This window comes from Hemitrygon akajei, chromosome 22 (assembly GCF_048418815.1).
Source record: "Hemitrygon akajei chromosome 22, sHemAka1.3, whole genome shotgun sequence".
Lineage (NCBI taxonomy): Eukaryota > Metazoa > Chordata > Chondrichthyes > Myliobatiformes > Dasyatidae > Hemitrygon > Hemitrygon akajei.
Genome location: NC_133145.1, coordinates 55,206,702 through 55,220,164, shown reverse-complemented (window position 1 = coordinate 55,220,164; position 13,463 = coordinate 55,206,702). Strand labels below are relative to the sequence as shown.

Genomic DNA, 13,463 nt, shown 5'->3' with positions numbered 1-13,463 from the left:
GAAGAAAATCACATAATTTCCATTACAAATGTGGAATCTTTCTTGCCAAATTGTTTTTAACATATCACTCCAGGTTGTGAAGATCAACACTATTTTTAACTGCTTATTTGAAACCATTTTCTTCTGTGAAAAGCATCGTTCAAGTTTAATGATCATTCAACCATACATGATATTCCATGACTACAGCAAACGAAACAGCATTCCTCCGGGGCCAAAGTGCAAACCCGACAACACAAGGCATACATAAGCACTTATAAGATAGCAGTAAACATATAGCCACCCAAAAATATAATATCATCCAAGTCCAAATCCATAGATTCACCACTCTCTGGAAAAAGCAATTCGTCGTCGTCATCTCCATCCTAAATCTACTCACCCGAATCTTGAGGCTATGTCCCCTAGTTCTAATCTCACCTATCAGTAGAAACAACTTTTTTTGCCTCTATCTTATCTATCCCTTTCATAATTTTAAATGTTTCTATAAGATCTCCTCTTACTCTTCTGAATTCCAGTGAGTACAGTCCCAGGTGACTCAACTTCTCCTCACAGCCTACCTCGTCATCTCTGGAATCAACCTAGTGAAGATCCTCTGCACTGCCTCCAAAGCCAGTGTATCCTTCCTCAAGTAAGGAGACCAGAATTGTACGCAGTACTCCAGGTGTGGCCTCACCAGCACCCTGTACAGTTGCAGCATAACCTCCCTGCTCTTAAATTCAATCCCTCTAGCAATGAAGGCCAACATCCCATTTGCCTTGATATCTGCTGCACCTGGAAACCCAACCTTTTGTGATTTATGCACAAGCACTCCCAAGTCCTTCTGCACAGCAGCATGCTGTAATTCTTTTATCATTTAAATAATAATCTGATCTTCCATTTTTCCAACACTGCATTTCATCTGCCAGACCCTTGCCCATTCAGTTAACCGATCTATACCTGTCTGCAGACTCTCTGTATCTTCTGCACAATTTGCTTTTCCACTCAACTTAGATACACTACACAACTGCTGCAATGTTCGCTACCATGAAGCATCACAGCCAGGGGCAGTCTTACAGCCTTAGTGTCTCAGAGAAAAGCCCCCAGACTACCTCGGCCAGCATTTAAACTGTCCCAACCTCACACTAGGACCTGGCCTTACTGTCAGTGAATCGCTCTGGACCTAGATTTCGCTGCTGAAGGAGCTGTTCTCAACCTCTCCAAATTGGCTCACCACTTAGAGAGAACCACCCTCATACCCGGGTTAGTTGGATAAGCAATGGAACTCCCCTCCGAATCATTCAGTCCAACCAGAACAACTCCAACTCAAGTGCACTGATTTTGCAGCACACCAGCAGGGCACCTCTTGCAATTTTGTTTTGACTTTGCTCGTTTCTTCATTGTTTGCTATGATAGTTTACCAAAAAGTGTTATTAGTAATGGTTTTAATTGCATTCCTTTGCTTTTGAACTACCAGTAAGCTGTCGCACTTATTCAGCAGCACAATCTTAAATAGGTAACCGGGAATCAAGGTCCAATTCTTGAGCGGGAGCCTGAGAAATGGCTACCATATCCAAGGAAGCCAGCAATTGCACAAATTACCCACTTCCGATTCAGTGATGAAAAATAACAATACAAGACTCTTTCAAGGCCCTGAAATTGGAATGAGTAACAAATACTTTAACGAGTCCGCTCTACAACTGAGGCAGCTCCTCTGCTGTTGGTCTCGCCAATAAAGCAGTGAACCAGACCTGCAGTATTCTACATTATCAATGTCCAACAGGGTCTTGTGATCACAAGAAAAATGTCTGAGACAATCACTTGCTGTTGGACTGCACACTGCATTCACGCATTGACTCTGAGCCTTTCAGCAGCAGGCAGCAACACGGTCTGCACCAAGTCCAGATCGTCCATAATGAACAACTTGCTGGTCGGGTAGACCTGCAGTACTTGAAATTCTTATTGTCCAGCAGTGTCTTAGAGTTGTGAAAAAAGATATTTAAAAATACAACAGCTTTAGTTAGTTTCGTAGAGGCCACCACATCTGAGTGTGCTACCATCTTACCAGAAGTTGTCATATTACCTCAAATTCAAGTTTAGATGAAATGCTCATGGTCATCAGCAGGAAATCATCCAAGTATCTGAAGAAAAAGTTGTGTCTCCATTCTTCATTTACTTCTGAAAGGTACTTTCCAAATCCAGTTTTGTTAAATATTTCATTCAGCTTTTGCTCAACTTGCCCTGTTTGTGTTTTAAAAATAAAACAATATCAGAGATCACTCAAGATTGCCTCTCTTTAGCTCGATTTCCTAACATTTATTATTCACAGTATGAGATAACAGCATTGAAGTAACAGAGATTATTTTGTGTGTGTAGAATCATAGCATCCCATGGGCTATATTAGTTCAGTCCAGCTGATTCTTCCTAAGATTTGAAACTACTGAAGGGAACGTAATGATGGCGATAGTTATGTAGACAAAAAAAAATAACCAGCTTCACCCAACTCAAAAGCTATTAATCTGCAGCCTTGTGGATTAGAGAACTAACTACATATTGAAATTCCTGCATATATTACTCTTTCAGTCAATAAATACCAGACCCTTGGTGAAACAAAAATCCTTAAATATCCACTGATCTTGCTATTTATTAAACCAAAGCTCATAATTATTGATCTAAAGGAGAAAAGATCCTTTCGATTCATTATAATTTTAATGATCAAATTTAAGCCTTCCTGTTCCAAGCTACCTAAACTTTCCTCTCAGCATAGCTTCCATTACTGACAGCACATTCAAATCTCCTGTAAAGTATTTCATACAATAACACACTTGTATGTGGTGAATTTACTTGTATGTGGTACACTACTTGAGGCTCTGCTATTGTTTCTTTTCCCAAAGCTATATCAACTTTCTTGCCTTAGATAATGAATTGAAAGAATCTACTGCAGTTATCTGTCCTTTCTTCAGAAATGTGTGTCTACACCCTGAGATTGCCTGTTCCTCAACTTTTCATTATTGTACAATTACAGTAAAAGAATGGATATCCAGCATTTTCTTAATCAGCAAACTCTATTAAGGGCAGATGTCGGGTCAGTGAAGAAGCACCCAGGCCAATTGAGGACAATGCTTTCAAGCATCTGCGGCTCAGACTGATATCACTTAAAGGACATCTGTCATATCAATCTCGTCAGAGAATAGAGCTTTTAGAGAATTATGTACCGTAGATGTCGGATTATAAGCCGCTACTTTTTTCCCACATTTTGAACAGCTTTGAACTCTGCGGCCTTTAATACGGTGCGGCTAATGTATGATTTTTTTCATGCCGCCAAAAACATTTTGCCTCGTAACAGTAGACCAATAAAATTGATGAGTAGTTCACAGAGGTCCAATGAAATTGTACGATAAATCAAGCGCACTTTCACAATTAAATTATTGTAAATCAGTCATTTGTACTCACCCTCATCAACATGGAAAACACTCGAAGAAAAGCATTGTGCTGCCTTTATGGCAGTTATTTAGTTTATAATATTTTCACTTAGTAATTCATTTTCTAGTTAAAGTTAGAAGTGTTTTAACTATATTTGTTTTCTGTACTACATCGCGGGATGCTATGACGTCACACCCAGTTTCGCCGCGTCTTGTGGGAAAAATGCCGTTTGCGATAAACGGGAAGGCGGGGGGGAGCACATTACGCGAGCGGCATTGGATCTCAGCGAACGCTGCTTTTAAGTTAAAGGCGATCAATAACTTTTCCTGGTAGGCTGCAGTATATATATTTTTTACCAGTCGTTAGGAGATATTGGAATGTTGTTCAGTAAAAAAGTATATGCAACGTATATTTAAAAGTAGCCGCGTTACAGGCACGGTTCGAAAAAAAGCATTTGCAATATGTATTTGTTTATGTTACCATATGGATTTAATTAAAAGTTAAAAAATCCTCACGTGTAATATCTTTCTGTGTAAATATCTCATATTACAATGTGGGACACCTGCGGCCTAAAATCCGGTGCGGCCTGTACAAGTAAAAAATTGATTTTCTTTCTAAAATTAGAGCCAGCGGCTTTTAATCAGGTGCGCTCTGTAGTCCGGAATCTACGGTATTCTTTCATCTTTATGTCTTTCCCAAAAGATTTTATTCACATCTTCTAAATGGAATTTTTTTGCTATATTTCTGCCATCTCAACCATTTATGGTTCACAGCTTTAATCCTCACAATCAGTCACACCCCAACCCTTGTATTGCCTATAAGCTTCTTGATCGTATACTAATTTAAGTTTAAATTATTGATTAATACTACAAATATAAGAAAATAACTACTAAGTCCTACTTGTAGCCTAAAGCTAACAGTCCTCCAGCAATAAAAATATCGTTGATCATTGCCCTCTACTTCTGGCTACTGAGACAATTTGGTTTTTAATTTGTCTCTTGGATCCAATGGGATTTTGGTCCTTTGATGTAGCTATGTCAAATGTGCTGTCACTATTGTTTTCTTAACCTTTCTTCTCACTAGCTCTACAGATGAACTGTCTGTATTCCCACTGATTTGTCTTCAGACTACTGAATAAGAAAGTCTCTGTCCTCCCCATTTTTCAGTGCTGAATTTTAAATACATTCCTTTTAATCTCAGTCTCATGGATGCAGTGCAGTGCAGCCAAGTAGTGCTGCTTCTGTGAAACTTGGAACCTCAATTGTCTAGTTAACAACAATTCCTAAATGAAGAAAATTCTTATGGTACTTTACCTATTTCCACTGTAACACAAACTGCTTCACAGTACAAGTAGATAGGAATCATGAAGTACAAGAGTAACAGCCTTGCTTGTTATGCAATATTTTATTTGCATTTCTAAGGACTGCACAACATTTTTGTAGATAACTTGGGTTGGACAAAACTGGAACTAGAGGTCGTAGGTTAAGGGAGAAAGGTAAAATATTTGAGGGGCACCCGAGGGGGAGCTGCTTCATTCAGAGGGTGGAACTAGCTGTCAGCAGAAGTGGTGAACACAGGCTCGATTGCAACATTTATGAGAAGTTTGGCTAGGTACATGAATGGGAGGAGTAGGGAAGGTTATGGTCCATGTGTGGGTCAGTGGGACTAGGTAGACTAACAGTTCAGCACAGAAGGGCCTGTTTCTGTGCTGTAGTGCTCAATGATCCCTTGTCCTCCAGTTACCTATGGTGCAAATTTGGGTGCACTCTCACATAAATAAAGCATTGTTAATAAATACCTTCCATGTACTGGGATTGAACCCACAACTCGTCCAGAAAGTCCTTTATTCTCCAACTGAAAGGAAGTCTGTTGCCAATTTTCAGCATGTTCATTTTCATGTAGTTGTGGACAACAATTTCTGGTTGTGATCTGTCAGAAGAATAAATAAAATCTCCTTTTATTAAATAAAGAGTTTAATTCACAACCTGAAACATTCTCCTAGGTTTACACAAATTCAAATCTATTTTGCCACTAGATAGTATTCAGTCTTAGTGAGGTGCCTGTAGTTAAGAAAGTATACAACTTTGGAGAAGATTAAATAACTCTGGAAGTATAGGTGGAGGGGTGGTGTTGTCAGAGTAGAGTTTTTTTTTTTAAACACAGTGTTTTACTTATGGGGTATCATGGGAATGGCGATCTCGTGCAGCACAGCTCAATGGATACAATTAAATAGGAGATATCTGTGATCACTTTGGTAGCGGCATACATTCCACCTCAGGCTAATGTCAAACAGGATCTAGATGAGCTAAACAATGGGATCGAAACAGCCCACCCTGACACATTCACCATCATTTTGGGGGATTTTAACCAGGCTAGCCTGAAAAAGTCACTAAATAATTACCATCAACAAATCACTTGTAGTACCAGAGGAAACAACACTGATCCACTGTTACACCATCATCAAGAATGCCTACCGTGCTATTCCACACCCTCACTTCTGAAAGTCTGATCACCTGGCTGTACTTCCACTCCCCAGGTATAGGCAGAGACTGAAGACTGTAGCACCAGTAGTGAGGACCAAGAAGGTATGGACAAGGGAAGCACAGGAGCACTTACAAGACTGCCTTGAATCGGTGGACTGGACTGTTTTCAGCGATTCATCTTTGAATCTGGATGAGTATACTGCAGTTGTTATTAACTTCACGCGTGGATGACTGTGTGCCTAGGAAAACTTGCTGTACATTCCCAAACCAAAAGCCGTGCATGAACCAGGAGGTATGTCATCTGCTGAAGGTTAGATCTGTGGCATTTAAGTCTGGTGACCCAAGTCTGTACAAGAAAACCAGGTACGACTTGCAGAGGGCTATTTCAAGAGTGAAGAGACAATTCTGAGTGAGGTTGGAGGCAACATCGGATGCACATCAACTCTGGCAGGGTTTGTGAGACATTACTTCCTACAAAACGAAACCCAATAGCATGAATGGCAGCACTGCTTCACTAGCAGATGAGCTCAACACCTCTATGCCGACTTTGAAAGATAGAATGTAACTACAGCTGTGAATATCCCTGCTGCACCCGGTGACCCTGTGATCTCTGTCCTAGAGGCCACTGTTGGTTTGCCTTTAACAAAGGTGAACCCTTGCAAGGCAGCAGGCCTTGATGGAGTACCTGGTAAGGCTCTGAAAACCTGTGCCAACCAACTGGCTGGAGTATTCAAGGAAATTTTCAACTTCTCTCTGCTACAGTCCAAAGTTCCCACCTGCTTCAAAAAGGTAACAATTATACCAGTGCATAAGAAGTGTAGTGTGAGCTGCCTTAATAACTATCACCCAGTAGCACTAACATTTACGGTGGTGAAATGCTTTTGAGAGGTTGGTCATGGCTAGAAAGAACTCCTGCCTCAGCAAGGACCTGGATCCACTGCAATTTGCCTATTGGCAGAATATGTCTATGACAGGCGCAATCTCAGTGCTCTTCACATGGCCTTAGACCGCGTGAACAATACAAACACCTCTGTCAGGATGCTGTTCAGTGACTATAGCTCAGCATTTAATACCATCATTCCCTGAGTCCTGATAGATAAGCTGCAGAATCTGGGCCTTTGTATCTCTCTCTGCAACTGGATCCTTGACATCCTAACAAGAAAACCAGAATCTGTGATAATATCTCCTCTTCATTGATGATCAACACTGGTGCACCTCAGGGGTGTGTGCTTAGTGCACTGCTCTGCTCCCTCCATACCCACAACTGCGTGGCTAGGCATAGCTTAAGTACCCTCTAAAAGTTTACTGATGATATGGCCATTGTTGGTAGAACATCAGATGATGATAAGATGGTGTACAGGAGTGAAATATACCAGCTAGTTGAGTGGTGTACTCAATCTCAGTAAGATGAAAGAACTGATTGTGGACTTCAGGAAAGATAAGGTGAGGGAACATGAACCAATCCTCATAGAGGGATCAGAAGTGGTGAGTGTGAGCAATTTCAAGTTCCTGGGTGTCAAGATCTCTGAGGATCTAACCTGGTCCTAACATAATGATACAGGTACAAAGAAGGCAAGACAGCAGCTATATTTCATTAGGGTTTTAAAGAGATTTAGTCTATCAACTAAAACACTTGAAAACTTATATAGATGTACTGTGGAGAGCATTCTGACAAGCAGCATCACTGTCTGCTATGGGGTGGGGGGGGGGGGGGAAGAGGCTACTGCACAGGACCAAAAGCAGCCACAGAAAGTTGTAAAATTAGTCAGCTCCATCTTGGATACTAATCTCTGTAGTATTCAAGACATCTTGAGGAGCGGTGCCTCAGAAAGACGACATCCATTATTAAGGACCCCCATCACCCAGGGCATGCCCTATTCTCATCGTTACTGTCGGGAAGGAGGTACAGAAGCCTGAAGGCACATACTCAGCGATTCAGGAACAACTTCTTCTTCTCTGCCAGATGATTCCTAAATAGACATTGAACCCATGAACACCACCTCACTTTAAAAAAAAATATATTATCTCTGTGTTTGCATTTTTGATCTATTCAATATACACATATATACTTACTGTAATTTATTTATTTACTTATTCCATTTCTATATTATCATGTATTGCACTGAACTGCTGCTGCTGTTAACAAATTTCACAACACATCCCGGTGATAATAAACCTAATACACATTCTGTCTCTGGTGGGTACCAGGGATGGTGGTAGAGGCAAATACTGTACATTTAAGAAACTCCTAGATAGGCACATGGATGACAGAAGAATGAAGGACTATGAAGGACAGAAGGGTTAGATTGATCTTAGAGTAGATTAAAAGGTCCACACATAATTGAGTTGAAGGCCCTGTACTGTGCTATAGTGTTCTGTGTTCTAATCTTCTCCACATTAGCACTGTCTGATTTTTGCTTGGGAATATTCTAAGATGATCAGGATCTTAGATCATTAATATTCTCATGCTAAGAGTCTCATGGTTCCTTAAGGTTGACATAGCCTTAATGGTAATGGAGTCAAGCTCCCACGACCTAATAGATGCTCCCAAAGGTATGCACTTCAAGTAGCTGCTGACAACTCAGTCCACCTCTGGGCCTTCACGTGTGATGTAACTACGAAGCTCAGCGAAACCATTTCTACCGACAGGAGAAGGGGCAAAGGCAGGTTACTGGCACCTTAAAACCAGTTGCTTCGTGCAAATGGGACTCGTCAGATGTGGTTGGCAGCTGATCTATGAGAAGGAACCTCTGAACTCAAACCTCTACTGCCTTGTAGCTATACCTACTCATGGGGAAGACTTCAGGAGTGAACCTCGAGGGAAATATCTGGAGCTGGAGCATTGACTTCAACGCGGATTGGCAACTCCTTCTACACTGCTGATGCCAAACTGCATTGGTCTCTGATGCTTGTTTCAGTTTATCAGATGCATGGAGTGGGGAAGCTTGCTATATGGACAACATCTTGCTCTCCATATTGTACTGCCCAGGCTTGGGGATCTAAGCAGTTAGGACACAAATTTCATGGTCAATCCGGACCGAAAGAGGCCCATATTGAATATTTTGTAAATAATTGAAACAGAAATAACTGAAAATATCAGTTCCAGATCTGGAGTGGAAAGGGAGTGTTGTCATTGAATAAAATAAGGCATTGACTATTTAAGACAGAGATGAGATGATTTTTCTCCCCCTCTCTGTATGTCATAAGGCCGGAATTCTTATTTTCATAAGTAGGGCTTGAATATTTTCAAAACAGGGCAGAAGGGTTCTTGATGGGCAAGAGATGTGGGGCAGATAGGTGGTTGAATCATGAGGAAAGTGCTCTTAAGTTTTATGTTCATGAAACAAGAACTGATAAATACATATCTTAATCAATGATGCACCTTTACAAAGAGAGAATTTATTTTAAATTTAAGTACTAACCTTAAGATATCTCTATTGTAAGGAAAACTCAGCAAATTTGAGTCATTAAAAATCTTCATCCATAGATTTCGTACAGGTACAGGGGTATCATCACTTAACAAGTCCAGGTTACAGTCCCGATCTATAATGGAGATTATCTGTGCCAGGAGAGGCGTTACTACTGTTTGAATTCGCTTCCAAAGTGTGTGCCTGTGAAACAGAGTACAAAATAAATAATTCTTTTTTTTTAAAAAATATGAATTCCAGACCCAAGATAACCTGAAGAGTATTAAGCATAAATCTGTGATAAACAAGGAGTTGTTTTCAGGTGAATCCAGTCTTCTGTGAGAAAACCCTGTATTATTGGGGATGGCTGGTGTAGAAGGCATATGATAGAAAAAGGATGGATACTAATATTATTCTATTGCTTATTAGCATCAATGCAAATTGGCATAATAAAGTAATACCACAAATTTAAATTGCATTGAGTAAATTGATTCAAACTGCTTGGATTTCACAATATTTGTAACAAAATTGCATTCATCTCCTGTAGGAGCTTCCTCTCAACTTTCTGGCATCTTTTTAACTTAACATTACACTCATCCATACTCTCAGCATTGACAATTACACAAGCACAATAACATAAATTAATGTGCTGGTAACGAGAAGTGAAGAGAAATGAAAATTGAACAAAAATGAGTGATAATTTGACACTTCAGCAAAATGTGAGACCATCAATTACCTGATGTAACACTAAATTGCAAGTAAAGATTCTCAAAATTACATACAAGTAGCTTACTGATCCGTTTCTCCTACAGAACAGCTGCATTTGAATGGAGATACTAGATGAAGAAAGGGCCGATGGTGTTGAATACCCCATCTACTTCTGACTTCAGCAAAACACTGGGTATGTAGGATTGGTCGATTGAAATGAACTTATTGCATGGAGCTCTATTCCAATTGCTGCAGAGTTGGTATTGGTGTATTTAGGTATTTTACCCAAACAGCACAAAATGATTCTTCAATTTAGTATTAAATGCAAAACCTGTGGCTCCTTTAACTAACAGTTTACCTGAAAGTACCTCCTTCCTGAAGTGCTTCAACATTTGAAGCTACCCATACCATCCATTCAGATGCATTGAAAGACTCCTCATCAAACATTAGGAGCAGGGAGTGCAGCCTTTGCTTCATCAGTGTCAGGAATGAAGCTAAATGACAAAAATAACAACACAGAAATTAATTACTGAGACATATTACTAATCCTTTGTACAATGTAAACATCTAATTGCTTACAGCAGGACTGCTCATTACGATGAATGATAATAATGCATAACTTCTTGTGAATCAGTATAAGACTAATTTCAAAAATATTCGCTATCTGAAAGATGAACATCATATCAGAGGAGAAATTCTAGATTTCTACATTTAATTGCTATACATACAACTGTGATGAAGTATTTTGAGAGGTTAGTCATGAAACATATCAACTCCTGCCTGAGAAGCAACTTGGATCTGCTCCACTTTGCCTACCAGCACAACAGATCCACAGATGCCATTTAATTGGCTCTTCACTCAATCCTGGAATACCTGGACAGCAAAGATGTATAAATCAGGATGCTCTTTATTGATTACAGCTCACCATTTAACAACATCATCCCTTTAATACTAATCAATAAGCTTCAAGACCTGGCTTCAATACTTGCTTCTGCAATTTGACCCTCGATTTCCTCACTTAGAGATCCCATTTTGGATTGGCAACAACATCTTCTCTACATTCTCTTCAGCACAAGTGTACCACAAGGTTGTGTGCTTTGCCCCCTGCTCCTCTCACTTTACACGTTTGACTGTGTGGCTAAGCACAGCTCCAATGCCATATTCAAGTTTGTTGATGACACCACTGTCACTGGCTGAATCAAAGGTGGTGACAAATCAGCATATAGGAGGGAGATTGACAATCTGGCTGAGTGGTGCTAAAACAACAACCTCTTACTCAATGTCAGCAAGACCAAGAAATGATTATTGACTTCAGGAGGAGGAAACCCAAGGTCATTCAACCAGTTTTCATTGAATGATTAGAGGTGGAAACGGCCATCAAATTTAAAATCCTCAGTGTTGTCATTTCAGAGGACCTGTCCTTGGCCCAGCACCTAAGTACTATTATGAATAAAGCACAACAGTACCTCTATTTCCTTAGAAACTTGTGAGGATTCAATATGACATCTAAGACATTGACAAACTTCTATACATGTGTGGTGGAGAGTACATTAACTGGTTGCATCACAGCCTATATGGAAACACCAATGCATCTGAACAGAAATGCTGTGGATATGGCCCAGTCCATCACAGATAAAGCCCTCCCCACTACTGAGCATTTCTACACCGAGTGCTGCATCAACGAAGCAGCATTCTTCTTCAAGGACCCCACCACCTAAGTTATGCTCCCTTCTCGCTGTTGCCATCAGGCAGTAGGTACGGGAGCCTCAGGACTCACACCAGCAGTTTCAGGAACAGTTGTTACTCCTCAACCATCAGGCTCTTGAACCAGTGGGGATAATTTCACTTGTCCCGTCACTGAACTATTTCCACAACCTATAGATTCACTTTCAAGGACTCTTCATCTCATGTTCTTGATATTTATTGCTTATTTATTTATTACTGGTATATATTTGTTTCTTTTGTACTTGCAGAGTTTGTTGTATTTTGCACATTGCTTGTTCCTCTGCCCTATAGGTGCCGTCTTTCATTGATTCTATTATGGTTTTTGGATTTACTACATAATCCCACTAGAAAACGAATCTCAGGTTGTACATGGTGATATACAGAACATGTACTTTGATAATAAATTAACTTTGAACTTTGAATCTCTAATGCATGGCCAAACCCTGTAATGTTGATAATCTGTCAGTACTACAAATCAGAGCCATGATGCTAATTATTAAGTCAGTAAAACTTGAATCAATGTAAAGACATTAACAACAAACCTTTGAATTCATTATCTTCTCTTAACAGTGAAAGCAGGATTTCAACTCGTGTGGTGCTGCGACTTGAACTCTGATGCTGGTCCCTCAGGATGCTAACAGCAGACTGCACACAATTCCTGATGAGGGAGGTTGTATCCAGTATCTTTGTCTTTTCCTTGTATAAAAATATATTTTACAACCAGTTTATAGATTTAAATATTTTAGAACCAGTTTTTAAATTAGCTAAACATACAAACGTTTGTAGATAAAACTTATTTTTATGTACTTTAATTTACACTTTAATTCTGAAACCATATTTTCTTCTGTACTGTTTTGTGTTTATTCCTCTCTCTTGTAATTTTGAAATGCCAAATCAAACCTGCTGAAGTATGTTTATCATCATTTTTTTGGAAACGTCAGGAAAAACTTCAACTTTGAAATTTTCAGATGTTGTCAATATACAATACTGTCGACATTGTTAATAAGAGATTCCAAGGCAAGGTTCTTCAAAAGAATTTAAATACTTACAAAGCTCTCCTCTTCCTGGTCATCAATCATGGCTGAAACACAAACAGATGTTTGACAACTTTATGAACTTCATGCTTATAATGAAATTTTGAATAAATCAGCATGACATCATTTTTCAATTGATCAACCATCAACTAATCTACATTTGATCAACCATCTATCCTATCTATACCCTTAACAATTTTATGAACGTGTTCCTCTAAACCTTATTCGCTCCAGAGACGACAGAGCTAACTGCTTCAGTCTCTCCTCTTAACCTAAACATTAATTCCCAGGCAACATCCTGGTCAGCTTCCTTTGCATCCTCTCTATTTCTACATTGTCCTTCCTCTAGTATGGTGGCTGGAAAAGCACACAAATTAAGTCAAATACAATGATAGAGGGTTTAGACTCCAAACACTAAAAATGCCTTCACCTTCCACTTCTCTACCGCTCAACCTGCTGAGTTCCTCCAAGAGATTGTCTGTTGCTCCAGACTTCACTGATTGATTCACATTTCCTAGTCATACACAAGATTACCGTATCAAATTCATGCTGGATTTCCTTGACTAATCTGTTTTAAAGTTGATATTGGTCCTTAGAATGCTTTCCAATAATTTTCTCAACAGCAAAAATAAACTAATTGGTAATTTTGGGACTACCCATGATGATATGAAGGCCATAATAAAGAGAATGACATGGATAAATAATGACAC

General features: G+C 39.6%; 1 protein-coding gene across 1 annotated transcript in view; it reads right to left on the bottom strand.

Annotated features, from left to right (window-relative positions):
* The window catches only part of LOC140714747 (E3 ubiquitin-protein ligase rnf213-alpha-like), a 194,113-nt gene that overhangs the window by 73,766 nt on the left and 106,884 nt on the right, over positions 1 to 13,463 (bottom strand). The window contains exons 32-37 of the mRNA XM_073026278.1: positions 12,769 to 12,800; positions 12,262 to 12,415; positions 10,353 to 10,488; positions 9,302 to 9,490; positions 5,195 to 5,325; positions 2,057 to 2,214 (exon numbers count right to left, since the gene is read on the bottom strand). Coding sequence (XP_072882379.1) covers positions 2,057 to 2,214; positions 5,195 to 5,325; positions 9,302 to 9,490; positions 10,353 to 10,488; positions 12,262 to 12,415; positions 12,769 to 12,800 — 800 coding nt within the window. The remainder of the gene's footprint in view (positions 1 to 2,056; positions 2,215 to 5,194; positions 5,326 to 9,301; positions 9,491 to 10,352; positions 10,489 to 12,261; positions 12,416 to 12,768; positions 12,801 to 13,463) is intronic.